This window comes from Daktulosphaira vitifoliae, unplaced genomic scaffold, assembly GCF_025091365.1.
Source record: "Daktulosphaira vitifoliae isolate Bord-2020 unplaced genomic scaffold, ASM2509136v1 Scaffold_2, whole genome shotgun sequence".
NCBI classification, from domain to species: domain Eukaryota; kingdom Metazoa; phylum Arthropoda; class Insecta; order Hemiptera; family Phylloxeridae; genus Daktulosphaira; species Daktulosphaira vitifoliae.
The window spans coordinates 44,365,942-44,385,947 of NW_026099573.1; the positions used below are offsets into that span (position 1 = coordinate 44,365,942).

The 20,006-nt window shown below is 24.9% G+C and overlaps 1 protein-coding gene across 2 annotated transcripts; it reads right to left on the bottom strand.

The window, feature by feature from the left end:
* Positions 1–273: 273 nt before the first annotated feature.
* Positions 274–19,362, bottom strand: LOC126897532 (calcium-independent protein kinase C). 2 transcript variants are annotated; one of them, XM_050671213.1, is made up of 17 exons: positions 18,124–18,225; positions 16,695–16,774; positions 8,012–8,072; positions 7,715–7,874; positions 7,597–7,628; positions 7,274–7,347; positions 6,389–6,530; positions 4,312–4,430; positions 4,058–4,220; positions 3,828–3,973; positions 3,615–3,740; positions 3,399–3,553; positions 3,149–3,287; positions 2,872–3,060; positions 2,330–2,476; positions 1,025–1,221; positions 274–316 (listed from the first exon to the last, which is right to left on the bottom strand). In XM_050671213.1, the coding sequence occupies exons 2-16, from the start codon at positions 16,722–16,724 to the stop codon at positions 1,030–1,032; spliced, it is 1,875 nt and encodes a 624-aa protein (XP_050527170.1). In that variant the 5' UTR covers positions 16,725–16,774; positions 18,124–18,225; the 3' UTR covers positions 274–316; positions 1,025–1,029. The 2 variants fall into 2 exon arrangements, with proteins under 2 accessions (XP_050527170.1, XP_050527169.1); XM_050671212.1 differs by lacking the exon at positions 16,695–16,774 and having other exon boundaries at positions 18,124–19,362.
* Positions 19,363–20,006: the final 644 nt, after the last annotated feature.

Genomic DNA, 20,006 nt, shown 5'->3' on the forward strand with positions numbered 1-20,006 from the left:
GTTTTATCAAATGCAAAAATAATACTGCTCAGAAATTTGATAGAATTCTAAAAATATTGTATCTAAGATTAATTTAAACAAATAATTAACAAAAAACACTGGTCAGATCCATGATTATAATTGATCCTGGACTAGAAAAAAATTGGTATTCAGTTAAATCTAGTGGAAGAATTTTTTTATCCATACACATTCTACATTAATATTTAAACAATTTATTTTAAAAAATATTGGTAGAAACTATATATGTCTTATATAAATAGAAACATTCATCCATTTCTTCAGATTGTTTACTTGATAATTTAACCAGTTATAAGCTCTAAAAAACAATGATTACGTAATAAAATTTTGTGGGAGTTATAAGTATTTGATAATAGTTATTATTAGGTTATATTATTAGATAAATATTTTTAAATATATTTAGCTATTTATAACTAGAGTAAAAAATTAACTAAGTAAAGTCTTGTAGAAAAGGTCAGAATATAAATGCAGATTAATTTTTGGTTATAAAGGAAAGTTCTAAAATAAGTGTGTGTTTTCTAACTTTTAAAGAAATTACCTCAATATGTAGAAAAAATTGACTAAACCTTTTACCCATGTTATCAAACAAATTATTAGTAATAATATTATAATATTATGTTGATTAAATCTGTTTTTGAACAATGGAAAATAAGTAGAAAAAATACAACATAGAATTTTAATCGGTAACCTAAATACAATGTTATCATATTATTAATATGCAAAAATATAACTTTTATATACTTTTGTTAGGTTAAAAAACCGAGTGTGGATGAGGAAACAACATATAATTATATAATAGTTTTAAAACTATTCAATAAAAATTATTTAAATATTTGATAGTTCATGATAAAATTAAACTATTTTTTAATAATATTTTATTGAAATATTCAAGAATCCTAAAATTAATTTTATAAATGTATAAAGTCCAGAGCACTAATTATGACTAAGTTATAATTTTTTCCTGGATTTTTAAAAAAAAATTCTATTATATGTAATTTGAACTTACCAAAATTAAGTATGTTTATTAGAATTGTCTATTGTAGTAGAAATAAATTTGCTAGGGTTGAAATCTAAATTAACAAAAGAGAAACCTTGAAATTCTTCTTGATTAATTGATAGAGTAACATCAACGGGTACAGGAGTTAAAACTGGTTCTTCTTTCGTGAATTCGGCATCAAAATTCAAAGCATCTTTTTTGTTTTTCTATTATAAGAATAAATAACAATTATTTATGTTTGAAAATAATGTAATATATATATTTAACACAAAACATATACAGAGGTGAGTCACAAAAATATGAAAAATTCAATAATTTTTAATCTAGTAAACACTTTACGTTACTTTCTTTTTTTTTAAAAATTGTTAGACTTTCAGTCTATTGTTTTAGAAAAATAAACAATATTCTTTCATTAATGAAAAAAATATTTAAGTCATTTTGTAAAATAAATTGTATAAAAAAATTTCTTATTAATGTTTCATAGTTGAATTTCTAGAGTATTTTTTATAAATAATTTTTAAAAATTGGAATTTTTTAATCTATATTTTATGGTGATACAGCTGCCAAAGATTGATAGATGATCATCAGAATAGTACTGGATATTACATTAAAAAAATGAGGCACATTACAAAATTGATTAGTTACAACGACTCAAAGCGTTGTAGAAACAAACATTATCACTACGCTACTGTCCACTTATTTTTTATATATCGATAAACTTTTGTTTAGGTTAAATAATGTAGTATTTGGCTGAGGGAAATGTGGTACCGTTTCGATAATACAAAGAAAAATATAGACATTTATGCTATTTAATAACATTTATTAAAAAGCAACATTAGTCTAGGACTCAATTTTACAATTATTTTTCATATGGAATTAATTTTTGAAACTTGTATTAAACTGATGCTATAAATTTAAAATAATAAAACAAACAAAAATATTTGCTTATTTTCAAAAAAAAAAATTATTTATGTGACTGTTAAGTCCAATTTATACAGAGTGATATTTTTATTATAACCCACTCAATTATACTTATAGAATAAAAAAAATTTAAACACGTTTTTTTTGGTTACCTTTATTTTTATTTATTCTTGAATTATTAGCTATGTAATAATTTTTAAGTTCATCCCTTATTCGTTGTAAGGGTATCAACTTAGTTTTTTTTTAAAAGGACCACATATTTTGAATTTAAAAAATTGTTTAAATTATTTTTATTCTATAAGAAATTGAGTGAGTTATGATAAAAAAATCATTCTGTATTTTAATTTTAAACTAATTTTATTTCATCATATATCTTATGATAATAATACTAACTATTTTTGGTTTAAATGGTGGTTTAACTCGTCGACTTTCTAATGCTTCCCAATCCAATTCTCGGAAAAATGGATGAATTCTTATAGCAGCTTCCAAACCATCAGCCACAACACAACCTAAGCGTTTGTTGCGATTTTTTGTCATAAACTATAAGAAATAATTTATTTCATATACATCAATTATTTTGTATTAATTTTAAGGTGACTTTTATGTTAGTTGAGTTATGATATAGAAAACATATTTTAGACTGCAATTTTTTATGAACTAGTAAAATTTATGATATTCTGTTGTAGTTTCATAATAGATTAAAGCCTCTTTTTTTAATAAAAAATGTTTCTCTAATAATGATCTTTATGTAGTACAAAATTATTTATGAAACTCCTGAAATATCACTGAAAGTGTACTTAATACAGAAGTGTTTTATACAAGGTGTTCTGTAAGTAAGGAAACAAGTCAATTTTCACTAACAATAAGAATAGAAACCCCCGTTTCCTTATTTACTGAACACCTATATATTTTTATGATTATTAAACAATAAGTACCCCTTTTAGAATTAAGACTGCTTCTTTACTCAGCCAGACCGGATAAAGAACATCATCATGTAAAATTGATTCAAATAGATCATCTTCATTATCAGCTTCAAATGGTGGTTGTCCAGCCATCATTTCATACATTAATACACCTAAAGCCCACCAATCAACACTTGCACCATAGTTCAACTCTTGAAGAATCTTAAAAACAAAAAATAATATTACCAGACACATATTTTTATTTTTTTAATATAAAATGATCTATCAAAAAAAATATATATATTTATACTTCAGGAGCAATGTAATCTGGAGTTCCACAAAATGTAGTAGTAGTAACACCATCAACAATGCCTTCTTTGCACATACCAAAATCAGCAAGTTTACAATGCCCTTCATTGTCCAATAAGATATTATCCAATTTTAAATCTCTGATACAAAAAAAAAATCAACCATTTAAATTAATGAAAAATGGGTTTTAAAGTTTTATTTAAAAAATCTTATTTTTAAAACATTATTTTCTAGAATATTAATTAAATTACCTATAAACAACACCATGTCTATGAAGGAATTGTAAAGCTAATGTTACTTCAGCTGCATAAAATCTAGCTCGAGGCTCATCAAATTTTCTTGCACGTTGAATTTGAAACATAAGATCACCCCCATTTACATACTCCATAACAAAGAACAATCGATCCTATAAATAAATAATTATAGAAAAAATTATGTTAAAAAACAAATAAATTTCAAGTATTTACTTTAGTTTGAAAACAAGAATGTAATGCAGTCAAGAAAGGATGTTTAGCAGCAAGGGCTAAAATTCGTTTTTCAGTCATTGTACAATCAACGTCATCATCTTGCACTATAACATCTTTTTTCAATACCTACACAAATACAAATAAAATTAAAAAATTATAAAATAAATAATTAACAAAATCTAGCAAAACTAATCTTAAAAAAGTTTATCATACTTTTACAGCATAGATTTCATCAGTGCCTTTCTTTTCTGCTAACATAACTTTACCAAAACTACCTTTGCCCAATACTTTTATAAATGTAAAATCTGTTACATTCATTTTACGACTATTCAAATTATAACAGCTTAGACTTTGATTCACTAAAAATATTTCATTTTATTTTTTTATCCATTTAATTTATCAAATATATTTAAAGGTTATTTAGGTAAGAGAGTTTCTCTTACTTTTTGAAGATTTTTCTGAAATGCGTTTATTAGTTTCTGATTGGGAATGCTTTTCTGACATGATATTCAAAATATTGGAAGCTTGATGACTTAAATCACGGTGTAAATTAGTACCACTACTACCACTGCTTATACTAAAACTACCATTTCCAGCAGGCCAGTCCTATATAAGAATATTACATTTAATTAATTGAAGTATTTCTTGATCTTAAATTTAAAATAATAACTAATTATGGTTTTAAAATATAACTTACCACATTTTTACTGAGATTAAGCCCGCAACTTCGTAAAGTATCAGCCATCTCACGAGGATTAATACCACAGTTATTTGCAACATTTTTAACACAACGTCTATGCACATTTAATGTACATACTAGAAATAAAATTTAACAAAATTAATCACAGAAAAAAGTATAACTTTTACAGGATTTTCATACAACTTTAGAAAAATATATACTATGTAATTTATTAATATAACACTTACCAATTTGTTGTTGAATAATGATTTTTTCATAAAAATATATTATTTTAAATTTGATTAATTTTTATAAACTATAGTAAATATTTAAGTTTGTCAAATAAAAAAATGAAAATTATAAAATTACAAACTAGTCAGAAATTATTGAAACCATTCTTTATCTAATAATTAAAAATAACAGGTTCCTATTTAACTTTTGAATTTTACACATAACATTTATCCGAAGAAATATTTTATTACAATAAACTTAATATTATGGTTCATAAAAATAAAACAAATTTTTTACTTCACACATTTTTATGATAAAATCAATATTCAATGAAAATTAGGATAATATTCTTAATAAATCACATTTAAATTTTAATATTTTAATAATGTTCTACAATGTTATTAAATGGAACAAGATTTTTATTTTGTAGTTGAAGTTTTTATTAAAAATGGTTAATATACTAAAATAATTGGTTGTTAATATATTTGATTTATTTATTTATATTGGGGTTGTTGCTACAATACCACATAATATAAAGTTCCTAATTGTTCAAGACAGACTAAACTAATCATAATCATACATCAGGCACCTAGAGCTAACAAAAAATTAATTATGAGATAATTGGAATTTAAAAATAACTGTTATCTTTAGTAATGATATAATCACATATATGTGATACAAAATATATATTACATCATTGTAATGCCGACTAGGCTTACATCATTGACACAGTGACAAGTATTACTACAGAAGGGCAGACTGCACACATAAACACTTTTGGAATTCACGTCTACTGTGCTATAATACTAATATCCTAAATAACAGTTGACTATTTACCATCATCGCAACCATTACTCTTTTGTCTTATATTAAATTTAAATTAGCTACCACAGAAATAGTGTGTGTGTGTCGCCGTCAGCTCCCTGTTGGATTATTATCATCTCTAGATGTCTAGCAGACATCTAGAAAATCTGTTTCTGTTCAGAAACAGGAAATCAATGTTAAAAAAAACTAAAATTTTAAAAATCCACTGTAATCATTACTTAAAAAAAGTAAATCTCAATTTATCAATCATGCACACATTTTTATGTTCATTCCTTATTTATTGTATAGGTATAAGTTTAATTTTTCTAAATATGAACATACACATTGAACTAGCTTTTATATTAATAATAGTCATTTATCATAATGATCATCTAATTAAAAAGAAAGCTAACCAATAACAATTTCTGGACCAGTTTTTCATACGTTATTAATACTTCTATGCCTACTTAGGTGTCCAGAAATATCCAATGATAAAAAAAAAATCTGTGGCTCACCATCAGACATTGCTTTAAATTGTTAATAATTTCCAAAATACTGATTCAATTAGATACTTATCTAATAGATAATCTTGTATATACTATACATGTTCTGATTAAAAAAAAAAAGGTGATTCTATGGTAAGGCATAAGGAATAAACATAAAAACTATTTTTTTCTTTCTCTTTATGACAACTACTTGGGGTTGGCCACTCTTATTCTAAACTTCCACTTGACACGAAGTCAAGTAACCTAGGCAGATAGATTATCCACATGAGGCCTATTCAGGACTCCTCATACTTTTTGACAAAATTTTACACTGACTGTTGATTTGATGTTACCTTATTATTCACCTCTTACGACAGGCCAAGGGACAGTGGAAGTATTCTTATCCCCTATCCACAGGGTTAGGGGTATATTATTCATAAAAAAAGTGAGATAGAAATAATATGTATCATCCATAAAAATTAGACAGAAACACTTCAATTATAACTTCATTACTTTTTCTATTTAATTGAGATTTTATTTTTAATTAAATATTGTTAGAGTAATCATTAACAAACCTTCACATTGTAAACCTTGTCTATAAATGCCATAAAGGAGAGAACCACAATGATCACAGAATGTAAATATTTTATAAGTGTGTGGTTTGAATCTATGAGGAACATTGACACTAAACCGTTGAGATTGATTACCTTGATTCAGCTGTAAAATATTATTTCCAATTAAATTTAAATAAAAAATATTTTAATATTTTTTCTAGAGTAATTTTTATTTTTTTGTACTTTATGAATCATATGATTTTTTACAAGTTTATATGTCTAAGAGAGATAAGAGAAATATTATATAAATTAGGTGCGCAACTACGTTCTCGCTGTTTTTATTATAAAAATTCAACTTTATTGTGAAAAAATAATTACACGTAAATCATTCAAAGTATAGCCCATTGCTAGCTATTGAATCATTCCCATTGCATGAAATCATTTGAAGATAGCTAGGTGGTTAACTCCTAATACCAAAGCCTAGTGTTTCTGCGATCCTCATCAAGCAATTTCTTTAATTCAGCATCTTCGTAGGTTTTTGGCATTCCTTCAACATTAGTCATCAACATCAGAATCACCGTTCTTTAAATAGCAGAACTAATCACAACACATTGTAAAATAATTCTTAAGAAATAAGAAAAGAAAAACTTTCCGCAAATGACAAATATTTGACACATAAAGATATTTTCACAGAACTAAAATTATATGACACCACATTAAAATCACTAACAAAGGGGTTTTTTACCATATGTCTCAACTTGGTTAATGACATTTTAGAAATGTCAAAATCAACCAGCACTTAATGCTGGACCCATCTATTGACAAACAGCGAGAACTTAGTTGCCCACCTACTATATATGTATTATTAAGAAATATCCTCCTATTATTTTAATTTACAATACTCACTTCTTTTTTTCCAAAACCTGGACATATTGTCACTACTTCCATATGACAACGTTTATGAACAACACATGTGCAAACTGTAAAGAAATACTAAATTATTGAAAAATTATTTAAAATAAATTTTTTAAGACAAATTTACATGCAAAAGAAAATTGTATCATTTTTATTGGAAGATTAATTTAATTAAAATAATATATTGTAGTTATTTCCATAATTAAATAAAAACATAAATAATACATTTATTATAGAGTTGAGAATTGAGAGCCAAATTACTTTTTGCTAATTTATTTTAAATAAATAATTTTAATATGAATGAAATCTATTACCTTGACACTGATAACCTTGTTTTCCAAATCCCCTGAAAAAAAATAAGTATAATTTTAGAAAAAATTAATTTTTACTTGAAATTAAAACTGTTATTTTTTTTAATTAACTTAATATTACCAAATAAAATTACGACAATGTGAACAAAATGTTGGTTGTCTGAGAAATGTAGCCATAAATTTGTGCCCGTTAACTTGATGAACTCTTCTCCTCATAGCACCTCGTCTTCGATTTAATAAACCTTGACGTTCTTTGAACTCTGAAGGACGAGTAGGTAAATCTATAAAAAAAATAAGTATTTTCAAACATTTAATACTCTTTATTAAAACACATGTGAAAAGTAAAATAGATGTATATATATTATTAAAATCTTAAACTAAAGATTTTGAAATTAAATACTATAAAGGTTATCTTTACCTTTGGAGTTCCATTTTAAATCAATACGAAGATGCAGTTTTCCCTGAGGCTCTAAATCCACCTAAATAAATAAAATATATATATATATTAATTTGTATATATATATATAATATATATTAAATACAAAATATAAAATCTGAGTGTAGTGTTGTTACTTTTTATTTTAATGCAAACATAAGGTATTAAAAATTTTAAAAAAATAGATAACTATTAAAACTATATTTAATCTTTACAATTTTTGTTTGACCAATTCAAAATATGAGATTAAAAAAATGTCAGACCAACCCGACAATGTTGAAGAGACAGGAACTTAAAATTTGAAATAAATAAACTTTAGAAAAACGAAAAATATATATAAGTTTAATACCATAACTGATAAGAGATATACAATTACATATTTATCAATTTTTCTGTAACTGAAATAAAATATCTAGCTTAATTATGTAGACAAAAACATATCAGTATTTTTAGATAATTATAATAAATATTATTGCACGTTTACACAAACTAATTTTGGAGGTCAAAATACTTCCCATCAGTGTTGAATTCACAATTTTTTTTTTTTAAGTAGCTCTATGCATTGGTGTAAGAAATGTAAGGAGAAAATAAATGTTACCATATTTTGATGAAATTACTACTACTACAAAAAATAAAACGTAGCACAGTGGCACAGACTGTGCCGCACAGTATGGATATAGAATAGTCGGGATGAGTATAGATGAAATATGACAGTGATTTTAAATATTGTAATTTTTACGGAGAAATAATAAAACATGATAAGTAGTTTATTTTGTCATTTCTATGATAAACATGTATACAAATTTTTTTTTTACTTATGAATGATTGCATTAATCAACAAGGAAATTTCATCGGAATCAAAAATATAATTTTTTAAATCAACTTTACTCACAGTTTTCAAATCTAAAATTAGACTTTTTCTATCACAGTTTTGATATTATTACTTATTATTAAAAATGAGTATTTACATATAAAAAAATAATTAAAAACGAAAAAAAAATTGTTTTAAATTATTATTCATTTAGATTTTTAATATGTTAAAAATAATCATTGCTAAATATTAATTTTAACCTACTTTTTTCGTCCTTTAAAGTTGATTTTTGTGAAAATTTATAGTAAAAAAAGTTAAATTTATTACCATGACTTTTAGCTCCACTTGCAAGTTTGAAATTAACATCATTAAATAAAAAAACTTTATAAGAAATAAAAAAATGGTATTGTTAAAACTAATATGCAGTCAGAAAATTTTATAATTACTATTTACAGTAAATTTATTAGAAAAGATCAATATTTTTTTGCATTTTTATCGTAATAGATCACTTAAATAGAAATCATAGTAATATAATTTCTAGTTGAAATCTGTTATCATATCAAACCTAATTCGACAATAAAATTTAAATAATATTAGAAATAAAAAGCTTTTTATTTGATAAAATAAATTTTTAAATTTGTAATTTTTGGGGGGTATTTCCTCCATTTACGGGTAAAGACGGAATTTTTTACAATTTTTGAGGGTAATGTCTTCGACTAGATACGATTTATGATCTTTTGACGTATTGTTCATCAATATTGGTCCAGTAAAAGCTGAGAATAAGTGGAAACAGACACAAAAAAATAAATAAATAAAAAAAAACACATCATAGTAAAATTAATACCATCTCAGCTTTGCATCGAAGCTAAAAAAAATTGTTACAGTACACTTGCAGTTTGTGTTTAGCTTCAATAATGGTAACATTGTTCTCGAAATACGTATCCGTAATTTTTTAATAATATTAGCCTCAAATGATAAATTTTTATTGTATACTTGGATTTAACACTGCCTCCTCTCACTCTCAATATTTTATAGTAATGAGTAGTAAAGAAAACACATTGTTTTTCTACAATAATTTCGACGAAAAATATTTAAAAATTTCTCTTCAAAAAACGTGAGAATATTTAAATTTTACAACATTATGCCATGTAATACAAATTATTTTAAAATTATAGTTCATTATTATTTTTTTTTCTAAAAAATGAAAAAATATTAACATTTATATTTTGTTTGATTTGTTGTGTAATGATTGAATAATACATGATAATAAAATAACACTTTGAATGAACACATTGACACAGGTTCCACGAAATCTATAGTTACACCTAACTGAACATTTTAAGGTAAATTTTATTTTTGACAAATTTAATCACATCGATTCTTTTATAAAAGCTTGAATACTGTTAATTTGTTCGAATTAATGAAACAATGAATACGAACTGATTTGAAAAGAAGAGATTTTCTTACCTCAAGCTAGAAATAAATAGTGAAACATATCAATAATTAATAAGTAAATATCTTCTTACCTGTAGAATATCATAATTTTATTTTAATGTGTTTATAGTTATATGTAAAGTACTAAAATTAACTGGTAAAATACAGCGTAATACTACATTTTACTTGGATACATTAAAAAATCTGTACGTTAGGATCAATATTTAAGAGCATAATAAGGGACGTAAAAAGAAAGATACCCAGAGCAAATTATTTTTGTTAAATTGATATGTTATTATTCTAAATACAGCAAATTACTACATCTAGTGTTCGACAACTTATTTTTTATGAGTAATCGGTCAGTTAAGATCTTCAAGCACATATGTATAGAGGCATTATACGATCGTGATTTTAATCACTAACAGATATCAATCTATACTAATCTCAAATATGCTTCATATCCAATAGTCGCATTAATTAGTTAAAAAGTTAAAATTAAGTTGAAATATTGATTTTTTTAACTTTTCAACTTAAGTAGTTAGTTATTTTTCTAATAAACTTTTTAACTTAATTTTAATTTTTCGTCGAAATAACTTAGCTTTTTTTCAGTTAATTAGTCAAAATAACAGTTAAGCTGAATTCGAAATTTCATAAAAAATGTGTGTCTTTATACGCTGTGTATGTAGTTTAATTAAAAAGTATGTCGAATAAAAGAGGTATATATATATAGTATTTATCATAAAAACTGTATTGATTCATACATTTTTTAAAAAGTTATATCAGATTAAAGTTAAAAAAACCCAGCACAGGGGGGTCACGGCACAGTGGTGACGTGGCATAGTTGGATCAAGTATAATGATATCTGACAGTGATTAAAATCACTATAAAAAAAAAACGCTTCGATGCAAATCTTTAGATAGTGTTTAATTTTTAAAAATTGGTGGATTATTGAAAAAGCTACATGATCTGCTATTTCCTTATTTATAACCTGATTGAGATAAAGTATGTCAAATGAAAGAGGGATAGAAACATTATTTCTCATAAAAAAATTGTATTGATCCATACACTTTTCAATAAGTTATAGCATTATAAAGTTAAAAATGTAAAAAATAAAATCAAGTATTTTCACACGAAAATAGCATTCGGTAGCCATTTTCACCACGAAGACAAGTCCAGAGGTCAAATTTATTTTTTTCATAATAAAGTATATTACATTAGCTTTAATTTAAGATATATATAAAAGTGTCAGACTTTCCGGAACACTTTCAAAAGTTAAGTTAAAAAAGTTAATTTTTTGTAAAAATTTCGAAAATTAGCGATTTTTAAATTTGTAATTTTTTTGGAGGTTTCCCCCATTTACGGGGAACTAGGGAAATTTTTGAGGGTAATGTTTTTGACTAGATACTATTTGTGATCTTTTGACGTATCGTTAAAAGATATCGGTTCGATAAGAGCTGAGAAAAAGTGGTAACAGACCCAAAAGAAAAAAAAAAATCATAAAATTATAGTAAAACCAATACCTTCTCAGCTTCGCATCGAAGCTAATATAAAATCAAGAATTGTTTGAAAACGGCAGCTATTTTTATTATAAAGACAAGTCCAGATGTCGAATGTTTTTTTTTTTCAAATTCAAGTAACTTAATTAAATAACTTTTAATTTAAGATATGTAAAAAAGTGTTAGTATGAACATTTTTAAAAATTAAAAATGTCCCCCTATGGACAGGTATAGAGTAAGATTTTTACAAAAAAAATACCAAATGATGGCAACTATTTAAGGTATCTAAATATATACTCATATATATATGTGTCGATTTTTTCTTTTTTTAAAAATAATTGGGAGTTTTAAGAAAAAAAAGTTAAAAAAATTACTGATTTTTTAGATTTCTCCCATTTATGGGGAATGAGGAAAATGTTCTCAATTTTTTAAGATAATGTCTTCGACCAAATACAATGTGTGATTTTTTGACGTATCGTTGAAAAAAATAGATTCAGTGAGAGTTGAGAAAAAGTGGAAATAGAAACAAAAAAAAAAATACTTAATAGTAAAATTAATACCGTCTCAGTTTTGAATTGAAGCAAAAGTGGAATTTTTCCTATTCTAAATAATATATTTTTCATTAATATAATTTTCTGAAATTTTTCAGGGTGGGGATTTTTGAAATTAAAGGCTAATTGCACCAGTGTTGCTCATTATAAATTAGAAAAACCAGAAAAAAAATATATGTGACTTTTAACTGATTTTTTTTTCAATTACTGGTTTTAAAGATAGAACAGTACGACTAACACCAAAATGTACAAAACGAATAAAAATAATTTTTATTATCATTAATATTTTCTTCCTATTCAATTTTAAAGTTGAAAATCGATTCATAATACGACAATATGGAGTTTAAAACAGCAAAGAATAATTTCTCTATTTTAATGTTATGTTTTTTTTTAGAAAAAAGTATTTTTAAAAATCAACCGGTTTCATGTTTGAAATAGATATTTTTTCTATTAACTGTTTTGAATACCATATAAAGAAAGGGGCTTCTGAAATATCATTTTAATTTCGGTCTATAGCTTTAAGCAGCGAAGCATAATCTGATGTTAAATATAAACAGGCATATACTTATAAAAAAATAGTGCAGAAAGGAACATAAAATTCCTACTTTTCTTTTTCGCCTTAAAAAAAAAAAATTGTTTTGTGAGAGTACACTATTATTATTTGTTTTCTTATCTTTCCCACAAGATTAAAATTAAGGTTAAAATAAGTTTTTAATCAATTTTTATATTTTCCGTCCCCAAAATATTTTTTTGTGGCGATATTTTTTTCAAATTTCCTAAATCTTTGATAAATTATTTTCTAGAATTTACTGTATCCCGTTAAGTATAAAGTGATAATCTATTTAACAATTTTAATATAAAGCTACTATATACCTTATTTAAAAGATGAGAAAAGACAACATTAAGAGTATAAATTATGTTATTTAAAATAACAAACTATTTTTTCAAAAATAAATTTTTTGCAAATATTTTGACTCTTACGTTAGAAATTAAACTATTATTTTCTAAAGATTCTATTTCGGATTTCACTAGAATGGGCAAATTTTTAAACAATCTATCATCTTACAAAGCCGCTAACTTCACTCTTAGTTTATTTCCTAACTACTCGTGCCTTTCATTTTATATATACATTAAAAAACTTTTTCTAAAATCATTTTAACAATAACCAATAAAAAATGTTCAAAGAATTTTCTATAAAAGGTTCTTAGGAATTATAAGAAAAAATTATATATATCAATCAATTGTATAAAAAAATTCAGTAAAAACTTTATTAGCCGCAGCTGTTAGGACTGAAATGATTTTGGTTTTTCAACATTTTTTACCATATTAAATAAGTTAGTTGGCCTACATAACATTTTTTTCAAAAATTTGTAAGATAAATAATCGTTGAAACCGTAAGTGTTAAGAAATAATCGCTTAAAAACCAAATTGAAACTTTTTTAAAGTCCATTAAGGTTTGAAAGGTAATCATATAATATTTTTGATTTTTGTAATTATTTTTTCAACAGGCACTAAAAAAAATTTGATATAGATAAACTAATTTGATAAATACAAGAAAAATTGCCGAAAACTGAAATTTTTCGATCGCAGTGCCAAAAACAGGATCAACATAATTATTTCCTTCAACTTAAATTTATAGATTTCAAGATTACATACAAACAATTTTTGGATATGTTAAAAACTAAAATATAAACATTATATACAAAATAATTAGAAATATTTTTATTATATTTTAAGGCTTGAATTGTTTGAATTACATGTTTTGTATTTAACGATGGAGTAATAATCTATGTTAAATTTGATTATGGTTATAGATAAAAGGGAGAGTTTGTTCAAATGGGGTTTCTTTTTATCGAATAAAAATTCATTGTTTTTACATTTCTTAGATTATTATAAATTAGATTTTAACGAGGAACGGGCTTGCTCAAAGTATCCTGCGTTCAGCAAATATACGGATCAATCGACCCAGTTATCACTAAAATTTAGACTGGGGCAAATATTTAAGTGCCAACCCCCAAATAACGCCCCATGTTATTTTCGTATGTTACATTGACTATGTGCAAGAACAATCGCTTAGAATGAAAATGCAATTAAAAAGTTTTGAGAAATTTATAATAATTATTATGAAATAATCTAAACATTCTAAAAATATACATATAACCGACAAAATTTGTTTCTTGAGTAATATTTTGATAAATTTTGATTTTCAAGACCTGTTTTTTAGAACATATATAGAGTATTTACTAAAAAATGTTCAACATGCATAGGATTAAATGCTTTTAAGTATCCTTACTTTAGAAAAAATTTCAATTAGTGTCTGAACAATGTAGATAATAAAAACTTATCTACACAAGGGTTATATAATATTTTTCCTCAAAAATAAAACGTATTAAATAAGTTTAATAATGAATTTTCATATGAAATATTCTACTATATTTGTAAAATTCAAGAGTACGCACAAAAAAGATAACTGAATAATATAAACACTTTTATTCGCTCTAAGATCAAAGTCTCGTCATTTTTCGAAATTGGAGTAAAGACATTCAATTGTACAGATATAATTATCAACGAAAACAGGAAGGAGCTGCTCTAATGATTCGGTATAAAATAATGAAGCATGACTAGTTGAATTTTTAGTTTATCCTAAATATCCCCTTTAATTACATCAAATCAAAATAAAAAAGACGATATTTTAATTTTAAAAAACTATCCTAAAACAATATATCTAATTCCTAAGAAACTAATGTAACCTTATCATGAAATTTTATACTTTTACTACATTTACTAAATTCTAAAGTATTTTTTTATACATTTTCAACGTTAAAGTTTCAAACAGTGATTAATCCACGAAGCCCAAATCTTATTTTTTTTTAATGTAATTAAATTTTTTTATATTACCATATGAGTGCGCTAAAACATATTAAGTTAAAATCATCATCACAAAACCCTTGAATACAAATGTGCATAAAGATAATTTGATTATTCACACGTTTCCCGATTGTTGATAATTTCAACATGAATAAAAATTACCTAAGTCGACAGAAAAACTTTTTAGTTAAACAAATGTTAAAATGTAAGTCAGTTGATCAAATTGACTTGGTTGTCCCTAAAAATAAACACGACTACTACATCCTTGTACCTGAAGAATAATATATTTTGTATTTATAAAAAATACTTCGTTTTGATCTATGCTTTTTTCAAAGTTTTAGCAATAAAAAAAATATCCAAATCCAGCTTATTTTTACAATAGATGTTTATTTTTTCATGATAATGTTCTCTAAATGCAGAGATTATGGGCAATATTTTTAAATTTTAAGATTAATATTACGATTAGAAATCATTTTTTATTCTCTTAACATATTAATAGTTTTATCAGTTATGTCTAAGTATTTATGTTGGTAAAAAACAATAATTATAAAACCAGTAATCTCTTAGCTTCACATCAAAATTAAAAAGGAAGTATACTAATTATAGCAAAATGATGTCAGAGAATTATATTCAAGGATAACAAGTTTTTTGAACACTATATTAATAATATAGAAATTATATAATTATATTATAATAGTTATATAATTCTATTAAATAATTAATTAATTCAGATTTATAAATTTTCATTTTCAGAAAAAACTGTTTAACTAAGTGGTTCATGAGTATGATGCAACCAAGGTGATTATTAGAAGGCTATAACCCCCCAAAATGTTAAACAATGTTTGAATTTGATTAAATAACAATGTAGAACAAAAAATTGTATGATGAGCAAAAAAAAAAGGTAATAAGTAAGTGTTTAATGGACAACAGTTATTATGGGTAATTGTTATCCAGATTTGTATTCTGAACTAAATTTAAAATTATAAATTATAGTATCAATATTATATAAGTGATAAAAATTTTCTTCTTTAAAATGTTAACGTTTAAAGAAATGGCAAGATGTTAAACAAACATTTGTGATAAGATAAAATAAAAAATAATTAATTATCTGTCTTTATCTAATAAATATATTTTTTACGCAGTATGGGGATCTATACCAAACATGACTTATAATTACCAGTAAAGGGAAGATTCAATACCCCTAACTTTCTGGTTGTGCCACTGTTATATGTAGATTTTTTATTATGTTCATAATATTTTTATTAGAAAATGTATATACATCTAAAGCTGTAGGTTTTACTGTTACTGAAGTCAACATAAATTACTCAGTTACTCTAGCACCCAATTTTTTCCATATACACTGTAGAATTCTACGTCTTGTATAAAGGAAAAAAAAATGAAGCTTTCAAATTACCTAAAGAAAACGCTATCATCATAAGTGATCATATGCTCTTTTATCTTAAAAAAAAATATTTTCCACAAAACAAACTAATCCAAGAACTCACTTCTAACTCAAACAAACCAATAACCTTCATATGGATTCCATCATATTGTTAGATAATCAATAACAAAAAAGTTTTTGTAGCTGCAAACAAGCAAACAAGCAAAAATCAATAATTTAAATATCAAAGTCAAATTAGCACCTCTGAAGCAATACATGAAATTAAAAATAAAATAACAGAGTTGTAGCAATCATACTAGGAAAATGTATCACTTCCAAACTAAGAAACATTAATAAGAGTGTACATAAATTTTAACACAATATGAACTGTAGTAAAAGAGAAAACAAAAATGTAACGAAACATAGAAATAGGATATGTTCACTTGACCCACTCTTACTTAATCAATTGAACAAGTCATAATCTACTACTTTAAATACATAAATATACATTAACAAAAAAATTAATATTTTACTCTAATTTTAATTTAAATATTAAAAAAAAAAAAAGAATATTTGTTATGTTTAAATAAACCAGACATAGAGTCTAGAAGTATAATTTAAAGTATGAATTTTATTTACATTAAATAATATTATTAAAATGGTATTTATATATATATATAACTGTGGCATCATAGGCATTGGTTCACAGTTAATATATTTTGTTATTTATAAGAGTTTGAAATGGTATTTCTAATTAAAATACCCTTACATATTTATTTAAATACCTATATCAATATAAATAATTATATAGAACTTTATGAGATAATTCATTGCTAAAAAACAAGTTAGGAGAAAAGGTACAAATAGTACATTTATGGGAATGCTCAATGAAATTTTCTCACTCATTAATATTTTTATAAAATCATGAATATAATTTTTCAAAATTTGGAAGTACTGAGTATCTAAAGCACTTACTATATGTGCCTATACAAAGTATAATGTAAAGGTAATCTTTAGAAAAATGAGCTAAAATAGTAAGATAGTAAAGATTGAAGGAAATTTTGTTTACAGAATGTATCAATAAATTTTAATTATTTATTTTTAATAAACTTAACAAAAAAAATTTATTTAGAAAATACTCTTTTTCTTCCTCGCCTTAATCCCAACTACTTGGGGTCGGCAAAATACAATTATGTAAATATATAAAGATAATATAAAAGAGTAATTTTTGAAAATTTATTATTTCCATTTTTTAATTTTATAGGCTAATTGAAAAAACAACTGTATTAAAAAAAAATATGTATTTTTCTACAAATTAATTTTAGGTAATGCAAATGCATTAGTTTCTCTAATGCACATAATATTTTTGTAAATTAAAAATATGTAATTTAACTATTTTTAATTAAATTTTCTTGGAATCAGTTTTTATTACTTAAGTTCTATCAATCAAAGTAACAAGAACTGTCATTATCTTTTCTACAAAGAGCAGATAGTACTCTATGAATCGTTTAATCATTTAAATAACTATTTAATTAAAATATATATATACATACCCAAAATTCTTGATCTTCAGATTTTTCTCGTTGTATCAACTCACTAAATGATATTTTACAATTAGCAACAAATAAATCTTCAATAACAGCATCATGAAATACAGTTAAACCCAATTTATTTGCTTCATGCACATCTTGAGTAAAATACTCATTCCATACAGGGTCATAAGTCTTAGGAATTGTCTGAGACCGTAAAAGGATGTTATCATCTACATCTATGCTAACATAAGCATCAAGCAATGGATCTTCAGGTTTTAGGAATGACATATTTTTAAGACGTGTTTGTAGATCAGTTGGTCTCAATCCAGATGCTTCACACAGTTTGATACGAATTGTACCTGTAAACTGCTGATCCATGGTAGGAATTGAATGAACTTCACCAATAGCACCAATACCTGGATCTTCTTTTTTATCTATTCCACTCATTTTAGCAATTTTTATTCCATCATCAATACCAATTTTTACAGATCATAATACAACAGTAGAGTGATAACGTCACAAAAAACATTATTTAACTAATTTTTTTAATTATTTATTACATTTACACAATACTTGACTAAGTGGCGGCGACTTAAGGCTAGGTGTCAAGAAGTTAACAGCACCAATACCAGATGAATTGAAATACGAGCAACAACATCGTCAAAACAATAATAATAATATTATTATTATTATTATTAGAACGCTAGAAATACTGTCTCAGCTAACAATGCCCGATGTTAATGATCGGTTCCACAGTAGCAATGTACTAACGACGACCGTCGCCGCCGCCTTTGAATTGATAATAGAATTTTTTGCCGTCAGATCAAACGCGAGTGTCCGTTTTCATCATCAGACTCCACAAACTATCTTTACTACATCCTTATTCGATGTAATTCACAATCGCGCACGCAACGTTTATATATACATAAATAACATACATGTTATAATACTAAAGTCCACAGATCAGTTAGAGTGCTAATGTGCTAGTGTTTGTATGTCGTGTAATATAGTGAGTGTACGACACAGGACTAAGGCAGCAAAAACGATTTTTCTCTAACTGTAGTATCAAGAAACTACAATCGATAGTGATACTACACACAATATTTACTTGCTTCGTTTAAGAATAAAGCGTACCATTTACGTAACTACAAGGAATAGAAAACACGGGTTTGTTTTACGGTTTGCTGGCGATACGTCATATCTGCGTTATCACATCCATAGTAAAACAAAACAAAAAAACAATCGATTTCGTACTTTTAATCGATAAAAGTCATAATGATAGTACTAATAATAATAATAAAAAAAAAAATGAAACAATCGACACCGTATTTGTAGTACTGATAACTACCACGAGACGCGCGCACCACTCTGTTTTGATATACAGACTAACCGAGTGGGTGTGCTCACCCCAAACGGCGCCAATCGAATATTATGTCTATAAATACTGCTTTAATACACAAGCCACTTAAGATGATTAACTGTAACCATGATTATCGAAAGCATCTATACTACATTTAATGTTCTTACTTTAAAAATCATTTATTAATAAATTATATGATAAACAATGAATAGATTTACTTAGATAATGAGGTTATTGCTTTAACTTTTTTGATCTTTCAAAAATATATAGTTAATTTTAAGACAAAATATATTCTAGTTTTCACATACATCAGAAAAAAAGCAGAGTAAAACCAATTGATTCTCAGCTACACCTAAAAGCTGAAATGTAACAATAATAAAAGGCGTACTAGGATTATAATTAAAATAACTTTTTAACACAAAAAAATCGATCCCGAAATGAGATATTATGTTTTTTTTTTTTTAATTGTTTTGAGAGGTCTGACAAATTGTAAAGTACATTAAATTATAGATTTTTTAAACGTACGTTATTGTTAATAAAAAAA

Bases quoted from the DNA above. Each gene is read 5' to 3' on its own strand.
- LOC126897532 (XM_050671212.1), bottom strand. From the start codon at position 18,549: ATGAGTGGAATAGATAAAAAAGAAGATCCAGGTATTGGTGCTATTGGT. The intron at 3,974-4,057 runs GTAAGAGAAACT...AAATATTTTTAG, and splicing joins TTCAGAAAAATCTTCAAAAA to TGAATCAAAGTCTAAGCTGT. The intron at 2,477-2,871 runs GTACTTATTGTT...TATTTCTTATAG, and splicing joins CAGTCTTAATTCTAAAAGGG to TTTATGACAAAAAATCGCAA.